Source organism: Pimephales promelas, chromosome 16 (genome assembly GCF_988280905.1).
Source record: "Pimephales promelas chromosome 16, fPimPro1.hap1.1, whole genome shotgun sequence".
Taxonomy (NCBI): Eukaryota; Metazoa; Chordata; class Actinopteri; order Cypriniformes; family Leuciscidae; genus Pimephales; species Pimephales promelas.
In genome coordinates, this window is record NC_142784.1 from 1,328,348 (window position 1) to 1,352,272 (window position 23,925).

General features: G+C 42.3%; 1 protein-coding gene across 1 annotated transcript in view; it reads left to right on the top strand.

The window, feature by feature from the left end:
* Positions 1 to 36: 36 nt before the first annotated feature.
* The window catches only part of smc4 (structural maintenance of chromosomes 4), a 31,644-nt gene continuing 7,755 nt past the window's right edge, over positions 37 to 23,925 (top strand). The window contains exons 1-18 of the mRNA XM_039653979.2: positions 37 to 603; positions 1,948 to 2,083; positions 3,767 to 3,963; positions 5,661 to 5,852; positions 7,073 to 7,249; positions 10,087 to 10,251; positions 10,334 to 10,461; positions 11,586 to 11,726; positions 11,928 to 12,078; positions 13,399 to 13,563; positions 15,226 to 15,459; positions 15,622 to 15,807; positions 17,315 to 17,476; positions 18,002 to 18,227; positions 18,674 to 18,753; positions 19,979 to 20,131; positions 20,203 to 20,329; positions 23,096 to 23,285. Coding sequence (XP_039509913.2) covers positions 1,954 to 2,083; positions 3,767 to 3,963; positions 5,661 to 5,852; positions 7,073 to 7,249; positions 10,087 to 10,251; positions 10,334 to 10,461; positions 11,586 to 11,726; positions 11,928 to 12,078; positions 13,399 to 13,563; positions 15,226 to 15,459; positions 15,622 to 15,807; positions 17,315 to 17,476; positions 18,002 to 18,227; positions 18,674 to 18,753; positions 19,979 to 20,131; positions 20,203 to 20,329; positions 23,096 to 23,285 — 2,804 coding nt within the window. The 5' untranslated portion in view covers positions 37 to 603; positions 1,948 to 1,953. The remainder of the gene's footprint in view (positions 604 to 1,947; positions 2,084 to 3,766; positions 3,964 to 5,660; positions 5,853 to 7,072; positions 7,250 to 10,086; positions 10,252 to 10,333; positions 10,462 to 11,585; positions 11,727 to 11,927; positions 12,079 to 13,398; positions 13,564 to 15,225; positions 15,460 to 15,621; positions 15,808 to 17,314; positions 17,477 to 18,001; positions 18,228 to 18,673; positions 18,754 to 19,978; positions 20,132 to 20,202; positions 20,330 to 23,095; positions 23,286 to 23,925) is intronic.

Here is a 23,925-nt window from a genome sequence, read left to right on the forward strand (position 1 = left end):
GCAGAATTCTAGGAAGTGAACAGGCGGTGAAACAACGCTGCCCTACATCTCGCGAGACTTAACTCCACCAACAGTTCAATTCTCACGAGACGTAGAGGTGCAAATGCATAATATTAAATCATTTGTATTTTATTAATCATTCTCAGTTTTTATTGGGGGGGGTCAAATTTAATGTATTCATGTAAGATTTGCTAAATTATTTATTGATCAGAGAAAAAAACAGTGTGTATGTATTTATTTTTCTTTAACGCTACGGCCTCTTTTTTTCTTTTGAAAATTAAATGATACTGTTTTAAATAAATTGCCATTAATTCGACTTTTGCACATGTTCAGTGAGCCCAAAGCCCACTGTTGTCGCTAAAACAAACAAATAACTGCACGGTCACGTGACGCGTTCCCATGAAGCACCGCGCGGGTCACAACGGACTCGGGTTCGCCACATTCAGTTTACGCGCCATTTACGAGTGAGATTTCAGCGGTCGGGGAAGTGGACGAGCACAGGCTTTCCCTCGTTTTACTCTCTGGACTCTCAGTACATGCGAATCCGCTTCAGAGGAGCTCAACGCGGACTAAACTAGAGGGACTCAGGCGAACCAGACTGAGGTAAGTCAGATCGCATAACTTACACGCGTTTATCTGCTCACATGATCAATACACTGCTCGATTAATAACAGTCACGGTTTGGGCTCAAACTAGTTTACTCGATCTTACAAAACTGGCTTCTCGATTGCAGCATATTCATGTTTAGCGATTAGGCTAGCCTTAATCTAATTCGTAATATATCTTATTTTTATTTTAAGTATTTACTTCGAGAATGGATGATGTATTGCTCTTGTTAGTGGGTTGTATGTTAGGAAAGCAAACATGTAACGTTAGCACACATGCAGAAAACGAACTCGTTATTCACAAGAGTGCACCGAACACACACACACAGTCTGGCTCGACATAAAACCCACTCTCCGCTGTTACAGTGTGTAGTTCGTGTCTCGAGGACCGCCGCGGTGTAGCTGTCAGCGCGCGTGACGTGTGCAGTGTTGTCATGTCGTCATCGGGGTTACCTCTCACACACGGCACTAGTGTATATATATATTGCGGCATATATATATTGGTAGTATATATACGGCACTACCAAATATATTGATATTTCCAGTTCCAGTACCTGTTCGTTTTGCGGTGACGAAGATGAAACTTTAATACACTTATTTTTTTCTTGCAAATTGGTTCAGAAATTTTGGTCTAGTATGTTTTCTCATTTAAATAAAACCCCCATCCATGCACACTCCTTTAATTTGAAAGATATTATTTGTTATTATACTGATGCCCACACATCCAAAGTATACATTTTTAATTTTTTTATTTTATTTGGTAAATTTTTCATCCATAAACAGAAATTTATGGGATCACTCCCTATTTTCTCACATTTTTTGGTTGAAGTAGACTCACTGCTTAAATCTTTTAGTTTATCTAGCAATAAAAAATGTAATAGATTCCTGAAAATATATGAACAATTATTTTGTATTGGATCTGATAGTCAAGATTAAACAGCTTTATATCATACATTGCTTATTTTACTTGTATTATTATTTTTTATTTTTTTATTTTATGTTTTATAATTGTGTAATGTAATATAATTATTTTTATGGCACTTGATTTGGAATTATTCTGTATAATTTGTCTTTGCTTTACCTCTTTTATGTTCTCCTGAATGTATTTGTAAATGTATATGTTTCTTCAATAAAAAAAAAAAAAAAAAAAAGCACTAGTGTGAGGGCAGCTCGCTACACACACACACACACACACACAGCTACAGGTCTCGGTCGGGTTTGACACGGCGGGCTCGTGTATTGCCTTCTCAGATGATCATGTCGCTGCTTACCACACACACACACACACACACACACACACACAGACTCGAGCCGCTGTTACTGTGCTCCTCTTCTTCCTCAGGTCATCATGCCTGCGAAGACCAGCAAGAGCTCGACGGCCTCCCGGAGAGCGGCGGAGGCGCGGGACGAGTGCGACGGCGATAGTGATGATGGTGCCGCGAAGAGCGTCACTGCACCGGGCCGCGCGCACGGGAACGGTAAGACGGCGCGCGCTCTCAACTCTTCAGCTCGTGTTTATATTCTTATAAGAAGATAGAAAGTTTCCATGGTATCACGGCTGTAAAAATGCTACACGATCTGGGAATGTGTTCAGCTGTAATCTGGCTGGCACACACACTTTTGCTACGGGAGAAAAATCTACATGGTGATTTATGATTTCAATCTTATTTAAAGTGAGGCTCACAAATCTTTCCTTGTAGTAGCTTTAACAAAACAGCAGACAACGTGACATGATTCACACACAGTTTGGAAAAGTGTGTGTGAGTAATCTCCAGGTCTGCATGAGTATGGAAGAGAGGAATCACTTCAAACCATCACTTCAAGATGAGGACACAAATGAAAATGGTCACAGAAGACTGTACTATATACAAATGAAAGAATTGTTAAATGTGGTCTGAAAAATTGAGAGCTTTGGACATTTAATTCTGCAAACGTATGACATTTTGAAAGTTGAAGTGTGCGTGTGTGTAGGGGTAGTTCAGCCATGAGTAACAGACCAGATGGGGGAGTGTGAAGGTGTTCTTGGTGCACGTCAGCTGTAGTTGTATCAGTACATCTGAAGTCACGGAGAGAAATGTTTTCAGAGTTGCAAACTGGTTCTCTTCCACGAACACAACACAACAGTTACACGTCCTCAAATTCGTCACTGCAGGCAAACAATCCCACACTCGCATGTTTGCCTCAGTTGCTGCAGTGAATATGGCTCACACACACGCACGCGTCCACACACCCTAGGGTCCGAGATGACCCGTCTGGCTCTCCTGCCGCGGACTGGTGGATGACAAAACATAAGTTTTTGTTGTTTTTTTGTCTGGAGTGAATGTAAATATCTGGTTTCGACTGTATTTATTTAATGTTTTTGTCATTTCTGGTCTATTTTCCATTTTTACTTTTAATTACACACATTAAAATATTTTTGTGGTGGTGCCTATGAAAATAGTTCTATACAAATGAATTAACTGTATATTTAATAAAAATATATTCAATAATAATATATTATAATCATTAGGGGTGTCACGATTCTCCAAATCCTCGATTCGATTAAGTTATCGATTCTAAGGTCACGATTCGATTCGATTCTCGATTTAAAAAAAAAATGTAAAGCGCAGATTGCTATGCAATTTTTAGACTACACATTTATGCATTATGCAATATAAATTTGTTTACAATGTACACTACACCATTGCCAAATTTAAAATATAACAAAAACAAGTAACATAACTTAATAGTATAACATTTAAAGCCCCTGAAATGACTAGAAAAAAAGTTTAGTTAATTTTGATGAACGAGATTGAACAATAGAGTCAGTAAAACGATCCGAACTTTCCACCACGGACGCGACATGGGGCGTGGCAGTATCGACGATACCATTTTTTATTTCGATTTCGATACCATTGAATTAATTTCGATCGATTTCGATTTAATATCGAAATCGTGACACCCCTAATAATCATTTAGTTTTACTCGGCAGGATCCGATCAGTAATGAGGGACTGCTGTGGTCATGTGACCTGTGGCGGGCGCTCTGCTTTGAACAAGCTGTTCAGAGTAACAGTAAACAATAAAGCACAGCAAACTTGTGATTGAGGTTGTGTGCTGTTCAGCTGCAGAAGTGTGTGTGTGTGTGTTCCTGCTCTGACTGGTGTGTTGTGTGTTGTTCAGCTGCAGAAGTGTGTGTGGGCGAGCCGGTGGAGGTGCTGGACCAGCGCAGTCTGCAGGAGATCCTGGAGAGCGTGCCCCCGCCGCCGCCCCCCGCCATGAGCTCCGAGCCCGGGGCGCCGCGCCTCATGATCACACACATCGTCAACAGGAACTTCAAGTCCTACGCCGGGGAGCAGATCCTGGGCCCCTTCCACAAGGTACAGTCCAGCTCAGGCCGTTACTCCTGCTGTTACACGGGCAGTTCTGTCAGTAATTACTCACCCCATATTTGAGGTTTTTGGGTCTGAACGTGGGCTTGCACTATTTTATCCATGTCTTTAATAACTTTCTGGGCCGGGCAGTTTTAATCCTTTAGTCTATGGAGGAGTGAGACAGCTCTCAGATTTAATCAAAAGTATCTTAATTTATGTTCGGAAGATGAACGAGACTCTTACGGGGTTGAACAACATGAGGGTTGTTACTGACTTTAACCCTTTAACCCCTGGAACACACCAAACTGGCCAACTAGCGCTGATGAAAGCCGGCTGTGTTGTCTCCTCGTGTCGGGGTAAAGCTGCACTTGAACACACGAGAGAACTACTGACGACTGTCAGCTAGCATATGCGTTCAACTGTCTATTTCTGCAGACATCCGTCAGTGAATAAGGGAACCTGACGCTGCAGTTACACGTACCGTAAACAAACCTGTGTGTTGATTATCTTTATTCCACTCCGCTCATGTTCAGATTGAAATATTGACCAAGGAACACTCTCGGGTAGGATGACGTGACATAAGAACAGCCTTCTATCTGTGCCGTTTTAATTATAATAATAATGCATTTTATTTATATAGGCGCTTTTCTGGACACTCAAGGTCACTTCACAAAACATGATTAAACATTACAGCAATAAATATGAAACGTCACAACTATAGTTACTTTTACATAAAATTAGAGTAGAAAAACAAGATCACAAGAAATAAGCCAATTTAAAAAGATGCGTCTTATAGGGCCCTATAAAATCCGTTTTATTTTTTCCCAAATTCCATTTTTTCCGTTTTAATTTTTGCAAATTCCGTTTTTTCTGTTTTAATTTTTGGTAATTCAGTTTTTTTTTTTTATTACCCTTAACTGTTATTTATTTTAGTTGTAAAAAGCTCCTTTAATGTTGCTTTTAATGTTAATGATTAAAATGTACACAAATAAAATAGGCATTTACTCATATGCAACGTAACACTGCACTATAAGGACAGCATGAATGACCGACAATTTTAATGATCACGACGGAAAATCGAAATAGTCCATGCGTCCAACATGTGTTGTGATTTTCTCTTCATGCCGTTTTACAGCAGCACAGCACACACTTCCCTCCATCTCACTGCTGGCCCTCCATCTGACATCCACATATATCTGCCCTTTCCTATCAACACACGAACGCACTCAATCCAGATGTTTAATCAGATCCACAGATGTGTAGAAGAACTGAATAAGCCAGAGATCAGTAATGCGATGAGAAGATCTGTCAGGTGTATGAGAACGGACCCTTTGCTTGGCCTGTGCGTGAGGCGGTAACACACTGCTGTCGGGTTGAGTTATTGCGCCCTCTTGTGGACTGACTTTACAGACACTCACCATCGTTTGAGGTGCAAAACTCGAGTGGCGGACACAGGGGAAAATTAAGCGTATTCTTGTGTATTCTGAGTGACATCCAGTAGATTAGCTAAGCTAGCCGTTTATTTCAGAACCATTAACCGACGAGTGAACATCAGAAACACAACTGTTATCAGACGATAAACTCTATTGTCCCATCACGTTCAACAGAAGAAAACACACTAACCCGTGTAGCTGCTCTAACCACAACATGATAAAAGTGTGTAGAATAAGTGATGTTTTCTGCCGGACCGGCTCTCTGTGCAGCGCTTCTCCTGTATCATCGGGCCGAACGGCAGTGGCAAGTCCAACGTGATCGACTCCATGCTGTTTGTGTTCGGCTACCGGGCCCAGAAGATCCGCTCCAAGAAGCTGTCGGTGCTGATCCACAGCTCAGACGAGCACCCCGACCTGCAGAGCTGCACTGTGGAGGTGCACTTCCAGAAGATCATCGACCAGGTGTGTGTGTCTCTCTCTCTCACACACACTCTCTCTGTTTAGCAATCGAGCATCGCACCGATCCAAGAGAACAACAGCTTTTTAAATGCTTAAACTATAAATAATAACAAGAAATGATATTTGGTTCGAAGTCATCATATGGGTTTATCGAACCCATTTATTTATCTCGTTAAAGGATTAGTTCACTTTTGAAAAAAAACTTTTGCTGATAATTTACTCGCCCCCGTGTCATCCAAGATGTCCATGTCTTTCTTTCTTTGGTCGAAAAGAAATTAAGGTTTTTGATGAAAACATTCCAGGATTTTCTCCGTATAATGGACTTCAATGGGAACCAGACGGTTCAAGGTCCAAAAGACAGTTAATAACAATCTCAGATGCAGCTTCAAATGTAACTTTTCTAAGGACAAATGCTAGCCTTGCTCTATTCTGTGAGGCGCGTTTGTAACGTCACGTAATACGTAATTACGTTCAAAAGGTCACGGGCGACGTAGCCGGAAGTACAGAATCAAAATCGTCAGACATCGTTGTTTTACCTTTTAATTCCTTTTTTGTAAACGGCGTTTGAGTTAGTTTGCACGTTCAACCTATGCGTTCAACTTGTAAACACTGACTCTGTACTTCTGGCTACGTCGCCCGTGACCTTTTGAACGTAATTGCGTATTACGTGACGTTACAAACGCGCCTCACAGAATAGAGCAAGGCTAGCATTTGTCCTTAAAAAAGTTACATTTTTGGGATAAGTTTTGAAATAATCGATCGTTTCGCATGATAAGACCCTTATTCATCGTCTGGTGTCGTTTAAAGACATTTGAAGCTGCATCTGAAACTGTTATTAACTGTCTTTTGGACCTTGAACCGTTTGGACCCCATTGAAGTCCATTATAAGGAGAAAAATCCTGGAATGTTTTCATCAAAAACCTTAATTTCTTTTCGACTGAAGAAAGAAAGACATGGACATCTTGGATGACATGGGGGTGAGTAAATTATCAGCAGAAGTTTTTTCAAAAGTGAACTAATCCTTTAAGACACAGCATGTACAATAAATGCTATAAACTGATATAACTACTGTAGCTTAGCATAATAGCTGCCCTTTAAATGCAGGTACTCGACGCTAATCGAGCAACTGCTATCGTTACTGCCCTTACAGAAAGGCTGCTTATGAAGATCATCTAATATGCTTGAACATGTGTGTGTGTCCTGCTGTGGTCTTGTGTGTACAGGAAGGAGACGACTACGATGTCATCCCCAACAGCTCCTTCTATGTGTCCAGGACCGCTGGCAAAGACAACTCGTCCGCCTACCACATCAGCGGCAAGAAGGCCACCTTCAAAGACGTGGGAGTGTTGCTGCGCAGCCACGGCATCGACCTGGACCACAACCGCTTCCTCATCCTGCAGGTAATCCCCTGCACACACACGCACACACACACACATCCCCGAGAGATCTGACCTAAACCACTTCCAAATGTAGTTTTAAATCCGATATCTGACCTCCGTCTAAACATACTTATCCGATTCCCCTTCCCCTAATGTTGTGTTATGAGGCAGACGTGCCTGTGTGCTCGCTTACGGCTTTATATCGAGGTGGGAACTTAAAAATCTTGCGCAAACGCAGAAACATTCAGGATCTGGTTTTCAACTTCAGCCCGTGACCTTTACAAATAAAAGCTACGTTTCTCAGCAATGAGGCGATAACTCCACTGTAATTAAACCAACAAGCGTCACTGTTAGCGCTCCCTCGCGCTGGCTGAAAATATATATTACAGCGCTGCTTTATTCCACTCCAGAATGCTGTAGATAAACAGGATGATTGTCGGATTTATCCGGCGGGCCGCGGACACGCTAAACTATAGCAGCGCATCACGGTTTTCGGCACGAACCATTATCTGCTGCTCTAGAGTTTTCAGGGCCTCTCATACGCTATTATCCTGACCGTTCACAAAACATGGCCTGTCCAAAAAGGTCAGAGGTCAACAGCTGTCCACTCTTCCTTCCTCGCTTTAGCAGCACGTAAATATTGGTGTGTCAAAGTCAAGGCCAACCCCAATATTGTGTGTGCTGCTTCAGCGAGGCAGGAGCGAGCCTCCCTCCACCCACACCTCATCCTTCACCTCGACCCACCTCTGTGCTTATGACCCCTGACCTGCTGTTCGACACCGTTGGCTCATTTAACCCCTCGGTCTAGCTTTGTGCTCGAGATTAGTGAAACTCCATTAGTCGCTTAATTATTCCGTTTTGATTCTGCGTATTAAAGATAATGCTAGTTCACTGTAGCCTAGCATATACGGATATTTCGGATGCTGCGATCAGGGTTTTGGGATCCCGATACTGCGAGAGCTGTGTGACAGACACAGACTAATGAAGCGTCGTCGACGTGTGCATCCAGATGTCGATGTTGAGATGTTTCTACAGGCTTGTTGGTTAGTTGTCAGCTGCGGTGTCAAAACGGTTTAAAGAAAGCCACATTCCACATCGCATTACCGTATTTTCCGGACTATAAGTCGCTCCGGAGTATAAGTCAGCCCAAAAATGCGTCATGACGAGGAAAAAAACATATATAAGTCGCACTGGACTATAAGTCGCATTTATTTAGAAATTTATTTAACAAAATCCAAGACCAAGAAAAAGTTATTTAAACAGACTTTAATTCATTAAAACAGAAGGCATTATTCAGCTACACACAATAGCACAAAGAACAACAGGCTGAATATGTGTCCGGTATGTTGTTAACGTAACACATCAACAGTTTAGCTACACAATAGCATAAAGAACATACCTGAGAGGCTGAATAGGATAAAATAACGTAACAAGACAGCGAGTCCAACAGTTATCAGTAAAGCAATTTCACCAGGCTCCCGCGATCTTATTCCACATCACTGAACCCGTTGAATTCTTCATCCTCCGTGTCGCTTCTGAACAACTCCGCTATTTCCGGAGGAAGATGAAGCGCCGTCTCCTGTCGTCAGACTCGGCATATCAGTTCCGGTTATTCCAGCCTTTCCGAATCCCGACAGGATGGTTTCGGTTGCGTTCAATCTAATATTTCAGTTAAAGGGTTAGTTCACCCAAAAATGAAAATTCTGTCAGTATTTCCTCACCCTCATGTTGTTCAACCCCGTAAGACCTTCGTTCATCTTCGCAACACAAATTAAGATATTTAAGATATTAAGATCGCTCCTGCATACAGTCCATAGGCTTCTTGAGGGACTGGCTCTTGCTGGCCTCAAAGTCATTAAAGACATCGTTAAAATAGTCCAAGTGACTACAGGGGCTCAATCTTAACTTTATCAAACGACGAGAACACTTTTGTGCGCAAAAATAACGACTTTATTTCAACTATTGGTTTATTTCTCCCTCTGCGCGAGTCAGGTTACTAGTTTAATAGCGTAAGCTTCTGTTATTGTACGTCACACGCATCACACACACATGACCAGCGTCGGCCAATAGTGAGCCTACGTGTGACGTAGCTCTACGCAATCACACTACGTTAACTGACTACAGGCTCATGGAGAAGGAAGTGAATAGTTGAAATAAACTCGTTATTTTTGTTGTTTTTTTGCGCACAAAAGTGTTCTCGTCGTTTGATAAACTTAAGATTGAGCCCCTGTAGTCACTTGGACTATTTTAACGATGTCTTTAATGACTTTTCGATGCCAGCAAGAGCCATTCCCTCAAGAAGCCTATGGACTGTATGCAGGAGCGATCTTAATATCTTAAATATCTTAATTTGTGTTGCGAAGATGAACGAAGGTCTTACGGGGTTGGAATAACATGAGGGTGAGTAAATACTGACAGAATTTTCATTTTTGGGTTAACTAACCCTTTAATATCAGTTGTTTTCAGTTAATTTTTTCAGCGGTAAAACTACCGTAGCTGTAGTCTAGAGCGCTCTCTCGTGGCTGTAGACGGTAATGTCACCCCCAATTTCGGCAAATGATGCATTCACGTCATACCACAAATACATCAAAAACTCGCAAATAATAATCTGGGGCCGTCAGCGATCCTGTGACGAGTAAATCTTGGTAATTTTGATGTATAAGTCGCACCTGACTATAAGTCGCAGGACCAGCCAAGGTGAAAAAAAGTGCGACTTGTAGTCAGGAAAATACGGTACTTCATCTGTGCGTTAAACGCCTAGTGTCCCCGTCCACTGAACAGAGCAGGCTCACAGGTCACCGCAGGGACTGGATCTGTGTGTGGACACGAGGTGCATGAGTGTGTGTTGCTGTTGTCAGGGGGAGGTGGAGCAGATCGCCATGATGAAGCCCCGGGGGCAGACGGAGCACGACGAGGGCATGCTGGAGTACCTGGAGGACATCATCGGCTCCTGCCGGCTCAAGGAGCCCATCCACCTGCTGTGCCGCCGGGTCGAGCTCCTCAACGAGCAGCGCGGAGAGAAGGTATGCGTGTCATGTGGTGCTTCCCCACTCCATCTCTGAGCTGGATATCCTCCTTTAAGTGTGTGTGTGTGTGTGTGTGCAGCTGAACCGAGTGAAGCTGGTGGAGAAGGAGAAGAGCGCTCTGGAGGGAGAGAAGAATAAAGCGGTGGAGTTCCTCACCCTGGAGAACGACATCTTCAAGAAGAGGAACCTCCTCTGCCAGTTCTACGTGTAAGACGCATCCTCCAGCGCTGATGTCATCTACCTGGCGCTTCAGCACAGGGCATTAAAACATAACTCTGCTCTGTAATGAAGTTTTATTTTCTGAGATTAGTGAGATTGACCAGTTGAACTACAGACTAGCGCTTATCGCCATTACTGTGTCCCCCGAAGATGAGAAGTCGTCCCGTTTTGTCGTGCTAGAAATAAGTTACAGCTGTTAAATGTGTTTCCATGTGTCCCTCTTCACATCTAGTAGGGGTTGAACCGACTAGTCGACCTGAAAGGGATAGTTTGGCCAAAAATGATATTTAACCCATGCATTACTCACCCTCAAGCCGTTCGAGACGCACATGTCAATCATGTTTCAGACAAACACTTTTTCAGTTATTTTAGAAAATGTCTTAAACACTTCAGTGGATATAATGTGAAGAAATGGGGTCCAGCTCCTTCAAGTCCCAAAAATGTGCATAAAACATTCACAAAAGTAATCCATCCGGCTCCAGTGGGATAAACGAAGGCCTTCTGAGGGTAATCCGTGCGGTGTTGTCGTAAAAATATACACATTTAACCCTTGTGCGTCCTTGTGGACATTTTTGTCCTTTTCAGTTTAGTTTTTTTGATCACTTTGCCTGTGTTAAAGCTAACTGCAAAAAACTTGGCACAGGTGTGTATTTTTATTGGAATTTTACTATTTCACCGTCATTTTCTTAAAAAAATATTTTTTGCATTAGGTACAAAAAATCCTCCCTCTCAGCACCTTTTGGACAAAAGTGTCCCCATTGAAACCCATTAAAAACTGCCATTTTTAATCCCCGGTTCAGTTAACTATACAATTATGCAGTCTTTGTTAAGAGGCTTTCATTCTGATGGCAAGGCTTCAAAATGTTATTTTTGACTATTTTTTTTATCATTTTTTTTAAAGTTTGACCTATAAAACAAATATGGCTTTATTCCTGTTTTCTGCTTCGGCATATTATAGAGCCAACTGGATAAATTATGCAACGATATTTGTGTGGGTGTGTTGGTATGGATGTCAGAGTGTGGTTAGTATGTGTGTTAAAAAAATGTCCTTTTGCACAAGGGTTAACTTTCTGTGGGAAACGCTGCTCCATGATTCACTCTGGTTTCCTCAGGCATGATCTACAGAAGCGTGCGTCGGCGAAAGAAGCGGAGAAACAGCAGATTCAGGAGGACACGAAGGAGCTGAGTGACCGAAGCAGCCAGCTGACCGAGGAAGTGAAGGCCAAGAATGAGGAGCTGAAGGCTGTGGAGAAGTGAGAGGCCTTTACATCCCCCTGAACGCTAGTGATGATTGGTGTTAGCATGTACACTGGTGCCACACACTGCTCAGAGGCGCTGGCTCACAACCCCAGTTCATCTGTTTGAGTTTGCAGAAACTACCACATGTTCAGCTCCACCACCAGTCCCAAGTTGAGTTGAAATGACATTAATGACATGTTGTTTTCCCTCTGAAGGAAACTGACCAAGCTGACCAAGTTCATCGAGAGTCAGAAGGAGAAATTTACCCAGCTGGACCTGCAGGACGTGGAGGTGCGCGAGAAGCTCAAACACACCAAGAGCAAAACCAAGAAGCTGCAGAAACAGCTTCAGAAAGACAAGGAGAAGGTGAGATCAGTGCTTCCGCGGCGCGGCGGCTACGTTCACACTGTCAGTCCAAATCCGCTTTATTAACGGTTAAAAATCACATTTCAAGCTACATTCATATGTGGTTTTGAAATCCGTCTCAATCTGACCGCTCTGAGAAAGACACAAACACACTGCAGAATTCGTTCACTCACATAAAATGTAGCGTCAGACGCTGTTAATAATGCTATGTTAATGCTAATAATGTTGAAACGTGCGTTTTGATTGAACATTTTTTAAACAATTGTCATAGAGCATTTATAAAACAACGAAAAAAATAAATAAAATTATAATAATAATACAATTCTTTGAAAATTAAGTGATTTTTTTTTTTAACTGCAAAAGTGAAGAGCTCTGTCCTAGGTCTATAACAGTCACAATCGCGCACCTGACCACACCACACGCTGCAAAAAATATAACTGCTATCTGCCACATAATACAAAAGCTCTCGTTTATACAGGCTTTATATTCTTCTTTACTTTAAAAGCTATGGGTTAACTTTCGTCCTGACGATCAAGGCGTTTAAAAAAAAAAGCCTAAAACAATCTGAAATTGGCTGTGTTGTAGGAAGGCTGTAAGGCGTATAGGTTTGTTTTCGTTTTGTTGCATTATTTAGGCTATTTTCAAATGCGTCAAGTGTACAAATAAAAACGAAAACATTAAGAAATCACAATCATGATATAGCCGTTAAAAGGCTGCTAACATCTTTTACGTCAAGTTCGCTTTCAACTGTAGGCGCGCGACCAGCCAGCCACAGGTGCGGTTCCCGAGTGTATTATGTGTGCGCGCTAAACTGTGGCGCTGTTACAAAAATAGCCTCAATTTAAGCATTTTAAAGTTGGGGACAAAACATTATGTTTAGATAATGTAATGTACAAGGCTAATCATATTTAGAATACAGTAATAACTGCTTATAAATGAATAAATATCAAGGAGTAAATCATTGAAAAATTCTTTCTATTGGTAAAAAAAATAAAATAAAAATGCCACTGGCCGACCAATAAGAATGTCAGTCGACCAAGACGGCATCGACCGATTAGTCGACTAAAGTTGACCTACTGTAGACCAGATTCGGTCGGATGATCAGATATATGGTTCGTCCCGAGCGCGAGAGCTGCAGCGAGTTGCATAAACTGCTAAAACAAGTCTTACAAGTTAGTCATTCATAACTTTTTAAAGTTTGTCACATAAAAACGTACATTAGTCTAAGTTGATACCGAACAGTGCTGGTTGGTCACACTAGTTCTTAATGTGATGGCTGTGTGTATGCTACTGGTCCTGATGCGGTGTGTGTGTGTGCAGCTGGAGGAGCTGAGGGGTGTGCCCGCCAGCAGCGAGAGCATCATCACGCAGGCGTCTGCGCAGAAGCAGCAGCTGGAGGAGCAGAAGCTGCAGGAGGAGCACGCGCTGGCACTGGTGATGGAGAGCCTGAAGGAGGAGACCAGCGGCCTGCAGGACGACAAGCAGGTACAACACACACCACACACTCCGTACACAACACACCACACTGTGTTTACTAATATTGGTCCCACTTTATATTAACCCTTGTGCTGCATTAGATTTTTAACACCGTTGAGTGCATTAAGGACCAAAAATGGCCACATATTAAACATTGCCTAAAATATTATATATTATTATTATTTTCCACTTTTACCAAGTTAAATCTTTTAACCAGCATCAGTCCTCATCATAACTACCAAAAATGTATTCAATTTCAGGATTTTAACCCTTTAATTACCAGTTTTGTTTGCGAAACCATCGATTTGTATAAGAGGAAAAAACACAAAAATTCAATTATTTTCAATAAACTAAATGCAAAGAGAAAACTTTAGATTTGGATTATCACAGTCCCACTTTGCAAAAAATCCCACTTAGCGCGTTAGAGACCAAAAATGGCCACCTATTAAACATTGCCTATTGCCTAAAATAAGGTGCATTTCCACCCATAGGGAATAAATATGTAGTGACGTCATCACTATATAATGCAAATATAATGCTTTTGCTTCAAAATGAAAGGATGTTTGTGCAAAAATCATGTTTCATGTATTACTGACAGCCTCAGTTTTAATGGGTTTCAATGGGCCATTTTTGGTCTTTATGGTGCTGAGTGTTACTATTTGATCTACACATTGTGTGTTATACATATTTTGCAAAATGGGATCACCTTTTTTACATGTATCCAAAAAGTCACAATTTTGCCAAATTTCATACCATTTGCATTAAAACAGCCAAAATGGTCAAAGAAATTAAACTGCAAAAGACCAAAAATGTCCCTAATGCAGCATAAGGGTTGAGTGGCTTTTAGTACCATGTACTTACATTGAACAATAAGTACAATGTATTATTGTGTTCCTGTTGTATTGTAAAACACTTTTGCTGCTATTGAGGTGTGATACGGGTAAGGTTAGGGACAGGTGTGGTGGTATGGGTCGGTATAAGGGTGGGTTAAGGTGTGAGGGGAGGGTCAACTGTGTAATTACAGATGTAATTACATAAATTAATTATAGCTGGAATTACATGCTGGAATTTTTAAATATAAGTACAATGTAAAAACATGTATGTACACAATAAGTCCATTGTATCAAATCACATAGTACTTAAAGCCACTTAATATAAAGTGGGACTGTAATATTTGTTCATGTTAGTTTATATAAATCAAGCTGTTCGTTGTTTGTGATCTACATCATTTAGACAAATCTCTGGATATCTAATAAACATTTAATTTAAAGTGAATTAATGCTTGATGGTTTGCTATAATCACAGACATGCATCTGAGGAATATTTCTCTGCTTAATTCCTTGAGCACGTTCACACATGCCGAAACTACACTAAATCTCCTGACAAACTAAAAGACGTGTGTATCCTAAATAAGACAGCTGAGTTCAATCATATACAGTTAGTACAGTTCATTACGAAACGAGACCACGTTCCTCCAGGACAATCACAAAATCACATGACTAGATAAAATAAAAAACTGGCTCATTGTTTTGCTCTAGATAATGATTTATCAACTCTGCGCTGGTGTTTGTGGAAACGCGACTCGTTGAACTGTGCTGACGAGCGTAGCTGGCGTCCGATGCTGTGGTTGTGCTGGGTGTGAGTGTTTGCTGTGTGTGTGTGTGTGTGCAGAAGCAGGAGCAGCAGCTGCTGGAGCTGAGCAAGGCGGTGAACGAGACGCGCTCGCGGATGGACGTGGCTCAGTCTGAGCTGGACATCTACCTGAGTCAGCACACCAGCGCCGTCAGCCAGCTCACCCAGGCCCAGAGTGCCCTGCAGGAGGCCGTGAACACGCTGAGAGAGAGGCGAGCCGCCATCAAGGACCTGCACGTCAAGATCCCGCAGTGTGAGGAGCAGCTCCAGAAGGTGCGCTCGAGTGACTCGTAGTGTTGCACGCTCACCATACCCAGCTATTAATAACAGCAGGAGATTACATGTTACCAGTACCGGTTCTTTAAGAGTGACGGCACTCGAAATTATAAGAGCGGTATCTGTGCCGATGTGTGACGGACGGAGTGTGTGTTTCAGGACGAGCAGGAGCTGCAGCAGATCTCTGAGCAGGACCAGCAGAAGCGAGCGCAGGTTGGGGACCTGAGACAGAAGGTGTGTGAAGCCAAGAGCTCTCTGTCCAGCAACCGCAGCCGCAGCAAAGTGCTGGACGCCCTCATGCAGCAGAAGCGCTCGGGCAAGATCACCGGCATCCTGGGACGGCTGGTACGTGCACTCGCCTTCACCTCGGCCAGACGCGCTTTCAAATGAACGGACAATTTCCCTTTATAGATTAAGTGACCAGTAATTCAGAACTTCTGCTAGCCAAAAGAAGAAATGAACCAGATTTACTCTCACAGCTTTTTATATATTTATAAATCGAAATTATTCAACTCCCATTGCAAATCAGGTTTATTGGGAAAACGTACAGATTTTCAGCTGTTTGCAATGAACGAATCAAACAAAAGTCATTGAATTGGCTCAACATAACAATGTTTCAAGTGGTTTCCCCAAATTTAACTGAAAATGCAACTTTTAATGACTTCAGAATCATTCACCCCTGAATAAAATCCCTCACAACAGCACAGATCTGCAGAACAGGTGTTGTCTCACTAATCAAGGGCTTCACTAGCTGCACCAGGTGTGCTTGAGCTACAACACGTGACATATGTGGCTAGAAATATGGCTAAGTCAAAAGAATGATCAAAAGACAAGATTTCAACACCGTTCACAAACAAGGAACTGGATACATAAGTCCTTCCAGAAAAACGCAGAGTTTTTTTTGTGATTGTTGCGGGTAAAAATTGATTGATTACGCGGCCCGTTTTCTTTAAAAATGCGATGGAAGATGCAGGATATTTATGCGGGAACTTGCAAAAACTGCGGTTTGATGAAAAAGAGAAAAAAAGTGATTCCTCCAACATCCTGTTTTCATTAGGCTAATGTAAGAGTCATTTCTTATTACTTCCTTTGATAAGCAAGCATACTACATCATAGAAAGTGCTGGGAATATTTAATTTCTCATCTTGTTTTATTTCAGACTGTAACGAGTGTAAATAAGGCGTGGTCCCTTTAAGAGCTGCGCGCTCCCTGTTGAAGTGTTATATGTGCACCTCGAACACCCCATGTGTGGGGGTAATTTCTGTTTGATGCTACTTCTTTTATCTTAGTAACGATGTGACGGTAGAACGTGTGACAGACAGTTATTGGAGTTCGATTTGTGAGATGTCAATCGCCTCCGTGAGTCTGTCTGGCCTCTGCAATAACTTCAGCTGTGAGCTATCCCGTTCATAATTGCGTCACTTCATAACGTTCCCATGGAAACAGGGGGAAATGGCTGCTCTTGTGTCAAGCAAACGCAAGATTTTTCAACGTTCTGCTAAGATATATGTGACTTTTTTGCAACGAAAATGCGAGGATTATGAAATCATGCAAACCCCGCATATTTTGCACGGAAATCAGCAATTAATGAGGCGAAAGTGCGGCGTATTAGAAAAAATGCGGCCCCCGCATAAATATGCGGACTTTGGCTGATTTTGCGTTGAATTCAGCGATCGCGTAATCGCGTTTTTCTGGAGGGACTGACATAAAGATGGCGAAGGCACTAAATGTTGGCAGAGACACCGTTGGAAGCATAGTTTGCGAGTTCAAAGGTAAAGGAACAGTAGTACACTACACTAGCATTTCAAGCCCTCACCGTTATCTGCTGTTAATCCTGCTGGTGTCTCCACAGGGGGATCTGGGAGCCATCGACGAGAAGTATGACGTGGCCATCTCCTCCAGCTGTGGCTCGCTGGATAATATTCTAGTGGACACCATTGACACGGCGCAGAAGTGCGTCACGTTTCTGAAGGCCCAGAACATCGGTGTGGCCACTTTCATCGGTCTGGACAAGGTGGGAGAGTTGACGTGTGACTAGGGTTGGGTATCGTTTGAATTTCAACGATTCTGATTCTGATTCCGATTCCTTGTTTCGATTCCGGTTCCTGACGATTCTCGATTCCGATTCTTTTAAGAGGCAGGGTCAAAAAAGTTTAGCTAACCTTGCTAACCAACGGCCTTTCTGAAGGAAATACTCCTTTTGTCACAAATTTTGCATTTTGCCGAGATTTCATTATTTTTAGAAAAGTGAAGCCACACTTTGGACCGCCGACGTAAGCTACTCATGTTCGACTCGCGCGGTTATGCCAACACTTCTTCGTTGGTGTTGTTCAGCGGTTTCTTCTTCCGCTCGGCGGACTGTGAATATCGAAACTAGGAATCGAAATTCGAACTTTTGAACGATTCCGGGAAAAATGGAAAGTTAGTCCCGGTTCCAATCGATACTCGATTCTTGATACCCAACCCTACGTGTGACGCCTCATGACTAAAGCTGTGGTGCATGCGAGGGCTTGTGGTGATGTGTGGTGTTGCTGTGTAGATGAAGGTGTGGCAGCAGAGCATGGGCCCCATCTCCACCCCGGACAACATCCCTCGGCTGTTCGACATGGTGCGCGTGAAGGACGAGAGCGTGCGGCCGGCGTTCTACTTCGCGCTCAGGGACACGCTGGTGGCCAGAGACCTGGAGCAGGCCACGCGAGTGGCGTTCCAGAAGGACAAGCGCTGGCGGGTGGTCACGCTGCAGGGCCAGGTCATCGAGCAGGCCGGTGAGTTCACTCTGGACTAAACACACACTGAACATCAGCCCACTCGACCCCATACTGAACCCGTTCTTCATCATGGGGAAACTGGGGATCTGTTATGTAGGGGTGTCCCATATGGATCAGGATTCGGCACGCATGTGACTCAAAGATTAACTGCTAAATCTAACCGCCATAGAGTGAAAGTTTATCCTTTGGACATGTTTTGTCTTGTCAGTTTACACATTCAAACAATTTTAAACGCGGAAGAAGAGGCGATAATAATAAAACAACAAATACAGCTTTAACAAAGATGACACCATCTTTAATGTCTACAGTGAATGGATAGTGTTTAGGCTTATTTATTCATTTCTGTACCTGAATATTACTGTTAGACTTTTAGTTTCATCTCGGCCTGTAATTTGTGTATTTGTTCTTATTTTATAGCTGACTGCTCTCTTGTTTTCCCTCAGGCACCATGACCGGAGGAGGAGGGCGTGTGATGAAGGGCCGGATGGGCTCCTCCGTCTGCGCTGATGTCACTCAGGAGCAGGTCAGACACCTGAACATTCAACTATGGTCTCTTATTTAGCTCAGTGTGGACACTTACCCACCGATCAATCGCGTGTGACAACTAGGGCTGGGTAATAAATATCGATTTCTCGATATTAATCGATTCTCATTTTTACGAACCGATATCGAGTCTTAAATCTCAAGAATCGATTAGTCATCCTGTTTCATTTGAATGAATGGGATATTGTATCGCGGCTGCGCGCATAAAAAAAAATCGCAATAATCTTTGTCCTTTGTTACTATTGATATGAAACAAAGTCTCAATTTTCAAATTACGTCCATTTTCTTTAGAAATTCAAAAACATAAATAGCGTTTTGCCGCTGTGGCGTGAGATCGCTCTGGAGAAGCAGCAGCGCTGATCTCTCTTCCGGCTTAATAATACCAGTCACAGCGCCAAATAAACATGAGCGAGCATCTGAAAGTGTGTTAAAGATAGAGTACAACTTATCCAAATCCGGATCATGTCACATTGATTCACTCAATCAGCGTTTCAACCGTGGAAAGACGTCAGTTAAACAGCTTGTAATCAATGTATCGTCATATTTACCTCAGAAAACCCACATAAACTCGTTAGTCAGCTAGAAAAAATAACTCTAGAGAGGAGCATTTTGTTAAATATATAGCCACCATTTAAATGTTTATATTTCATATAATCTTCTTATTATAAAAATAAATAAAAGTGTAATTTAAGTGATTCATTCATTATGACCTTCATATTAGGCTAATGAAGCCTGTAGGCTACAACTAGACTCCCATAGTTTACAGCATTTAAGAGATTTGATTCCCTTGAGAAAAAATGCCATTTATTGTAACTGATATCCAAAATAATCGATATTGAATCGAATCGAATTGCAAGCTTGTGAATCGAAATCGAATCGAATTGTGAAATTTGTCTCAATACCCAGCCCTAGTGACAACACTGGTAACACCGGCGGGAGGTTAAAGCGCTAATTTGAAAGCAAACTAAAATGTGCACGTCCGCACCGGCATTCATAGCCAGCGTTTTCAATTAATTCTTACCATAGGAATGAACTAAAAACCTCGTCGAATCCCATGAGTTGAATACAAAAAGCATCATTTTTTTCGTGGTTTTTACTAAACGTGAAGCCCCATATGTAATCCATATACGGTTTCTGATTTGTAACTTCACAATACACGCTCCGCTTGTGTAAACTGGTGATTTCCAGCATGTGTTTGTGTGCAGCTGGATAAGATGGAGAGCGCCCTGAGCGCGGAGGTGACGCAGCTGCAGGACTGGCAGCAGAGGCGGCAGCAGCTGGAGGAGAAGGTGCACACCGCCCGCTCTCAGCTGAGGGACATGAAGAACACGCTGGAGAAGTACTCCGCCACCATCCAGGTCAGGTCAGGCCCTCGGGGATGAGGCGTGAGCGAGCCTGAGCCGCTGTTAACCTGTCCTGTGCCTTACAGAGCCTGACCGAGCAGGAGCTCCACCTCAAGACGCAGATCAAACAGCTGGAGGCCAACGTCATCTCCGCCGCGCCTGATAAAGCCAAGCAGAAGCAGCTGGAGAAGAGCCTGGCCGGCTACAGGAAAGGTAGGCCTTCCTGTCATGAAGCCATTATAACATTTTAATGACAAATTCAATTAGTACCGCTGTATATATTCATGACACAGTTGTAATGCCTCATGACAGCCAATGTCAAAGCCAACCACATGACAGTTTAATGTAATGTTAACCCATAAAGCTAAGTTTGATCATTAATCTGCTTTGTCATGTGTTGTCTTAGTAAAGTCAAGTTATCATGACAAAGACACTGACAGGTTATGATGTATTGGTTTATGTCAAGGTGTCATAACAAAGACATCTCAAACAATGTCATATTTGCATTTAAAATGTCAAACATGCATAAACTTCCTTCATATTCAAGACATATGTCATGTGATTATGAAGGTGTCATGTCAGTCTTATGCACACCCCTTCAAGTAGTTTTCAAGTTCAAAGGATCGGCGTTCTCCCCTAACAGTGATTGGGTAGACCGTGAGAAATGGCCCATAACTCCCAAACCGTCAGACAAAAGCACGTGGTGACTGGCAACATAGTGGTGGGAAAAACATTGGCTATAACTACACGAGTAAGTCTGATTGGCTTGAAAGTTGTCTTCTTCCAAGGTGCCCAGACGGCCTGTGAGGACATTCACTAATCTTGAACATGTCCTTCATCGACCAATGAGGTTTGAGCAGCTGTTAGACAAGGTCAACGGAGGCCGATTGAAACGAACGAATGAACTCTTCAACTTGCGGCCTTAGAGGCCTGTGGTAAACTCAAGAGAAACATGGGCTGCCACGGGCAATCAGATCGTTCGTTAGATATTGGAGAAACCAACTTTGGCGAACTCGTCCTAGATTTTTAGCTCAACCTCGATAAAACCCCTGCGGCCCAATTCTCCGGACTCTAGCTCAGTAGTTATCAACTTAAGCAATAAGCCATGATTTAATTATCTGAAAGTGTTGAACTTTGGCCTTTGGGTGACAATAGAGTGCCGAAGTTACGACGTCACTCTGTAGGCCGAAACGCGGAAGTGTGTTTGCATTTTAGCACTCCCGGTTCCCTCGCTCTAAAGCCTATGGGATTTTTGAATGGGTTTTTGCTAAATCGCCTGAAATAAGGTCTGTGGTGAACAAAGCCTCTAAATATTTTCACGTTTTGATCTATGACATAGAACTATAACCTGCTTGTGTTTTTTAAACTTTATTGTGTCTGTGTTTTTTAAAATCTTTATATAGGCTTCAAAATGTATACATTTTGGATTAACTTTTAAAGATCATCTTGATAGACAAAACGTGTAAGGGTCACACTCACAACTGTTTGTTAAACACAGATCTTATTTTTTGCGATTTTCCAAAAGTCTATGGGGAAAATGCATTGCTTTTCTACCGAGGGAACCCATGCGCCGCTAGCTTCCGGGTTGTCCTACAAAGTGACGTCATCACTTCGGCACTCTATAGCGAATCCGGCGAAACTACCGGAAGTAAGCGGGCGCCATTACTGAGCTGTTGCTGGGTAGCGTTGCGCCATTGCCTCCTATTGTTTTAGTTGCAACTTGCGTCAACTGGAATAAACAGCTCGCGATTTACGACTGTCACTAACGTTACAACGTTACCCCTTGTATAATGTCGAGTGGGTAAACAGTTTCCGTTATAAATTGTTTCAATGGTGGCAGTAAAATTTCAATTTTGAAGAGAAAACACTGTAAATACCCCGGGTCGACTGCCCCTGTCTGGTGCCGTACGGTTTACAGATTTCCTGGGCGAGTACAAGACGTGGACATTCGCGTATAATAACAATTATTTAATGACATAAGTAAAAAAAATATAATAAATATGTGATATAGTGATCAGCAAAATCTCCTCTCTTGATATTTTTTCTATTCAATTAACATGCTATGGTCATTAAATGGCTTTCCTGAGCTAAATGTAACGTTATGTGACATAATTGTTCTCCCGCTGTTATATTGACCTCTTTCCATGGTTTAAAAACACTAATTGGTCGATATTATGTATACTTTCTAGCTCTAACGTTACTTTACCCTTGCCTGTTGCAATGTGAAAATGAGATAAATAATGGACACAAATGAAAAACATGAATTTGTTTATTTGATTTCATTCATTTATGTATTTATTGTTGCCAAATGGACAGATCTTTTTATAGTTTCCTCGTTAGCAAACGTTAGCCTAGCTAGCTTGCCAAGCTATTTTCATAAATAACGTTAATCTGTAAGATCGTTTGTACCTTCATCTGTGACTGGAGGCCACTGCAGTCACAGATCAAACCAACAAGTCATTCTGCCTGGCTGTAGCTTTCATCGAGGGTGAGTTCGCGTTATCACCGAGGTTTGTTTACATACCGGTGCACATGTCTATATGCCTGTGTAACAGCTCAGTAATGGCGTCGCCACAAGATGGCAGCCTACACAGAACGCTCGTCGGATTCGTCTATATGAGCATAGAGAACAGACGTGGCCAAGTCCACCCATAAGCTTCTTCATTCCTAAACGAAAATTCACGATAATAAGTGAGAATATGCAACATGTGATTCTAAACAAGCATGCAAACCTTTATGGAGATCAGCCCATAGGTGGCGCTGTAACACATTTCCTTAATAAATTACATATATTGGCTGGAAATAGTTTCCCCATCTATAGTCTAAGTGGTTACTAAATAAAACAATCCATCTTTTTTTGTAGTTCACCCAAAAACGCAAATCATTATAATTCCTGTGTGACTTTGAGTGGAAAGCAAAGTGCAGCGGTGTTAGTAGTGGCGTCTGAGTGATGTAATGATGTGTGTGTCTGTGCTGAAGACTTCGAGGCAGCGTCCAGTAAAGCAGGGAAGGTGGAGGCCGAGGTGAAGCGGCTGCACACACTCATCGTGGACATCAACAGCCACAAGCTGAAGGCCCAGCAGGACAAGCTGGACCAGATCAACACCCAGCTGGACCAGTGCTCCTCCGCCGTCACCAAAGCCCAGGTGGCCATCAAGACTGCCGGACGGTCAGTACACGAACACTGGGTTTCAGGGCCAACTACAAACACTTGATTGCATGATTTCATGTATATCTGGTACAGTAAATATAACATTTCTCTAAAAAACTAATCTTTGCTCTTCTCTAAATAAGAACAGCATTTTCTTTATCGACCGACCAATAAAAGCAATTATTGTCATTGTTGGCCAACGGCAGATTGTTTAAAAACTACAGATTATCCGTGCCGTTTATATCCTGTCACTCAGAGGTGTGTGTGAAGAACGTGTCGGACTGTAGTCTTGTATTGAGTGTGTGTGTACAGTTGTTTGGCACCATTGACTTCCATAGTTGAAACCAAATACTATGCCAACGGTGCCAAAGCTCCAATCGCTCTTCACAATATCTTCATCTGTGTTCAGCAGAAGACAGAAACTCAGGTTTGCAATAACTTGAGGGTGAGTGAATGATTTTAGGGTGGAGTATCCCTCTAAAGGGGTCATGAACTGGCTTTTTAAATTTTATTATATTGTTGTCTAAGGTCAACTTATGATGTTCACTTGGTTTTTGCATTAAAAAAACATCAAAATGAATAAGTAATAAGCTATTTTGTACCCTAGCTTTGAGCCTTCCTGAAAAACGCTCTGTTTTTATGGGCGTCTCGCACTGAA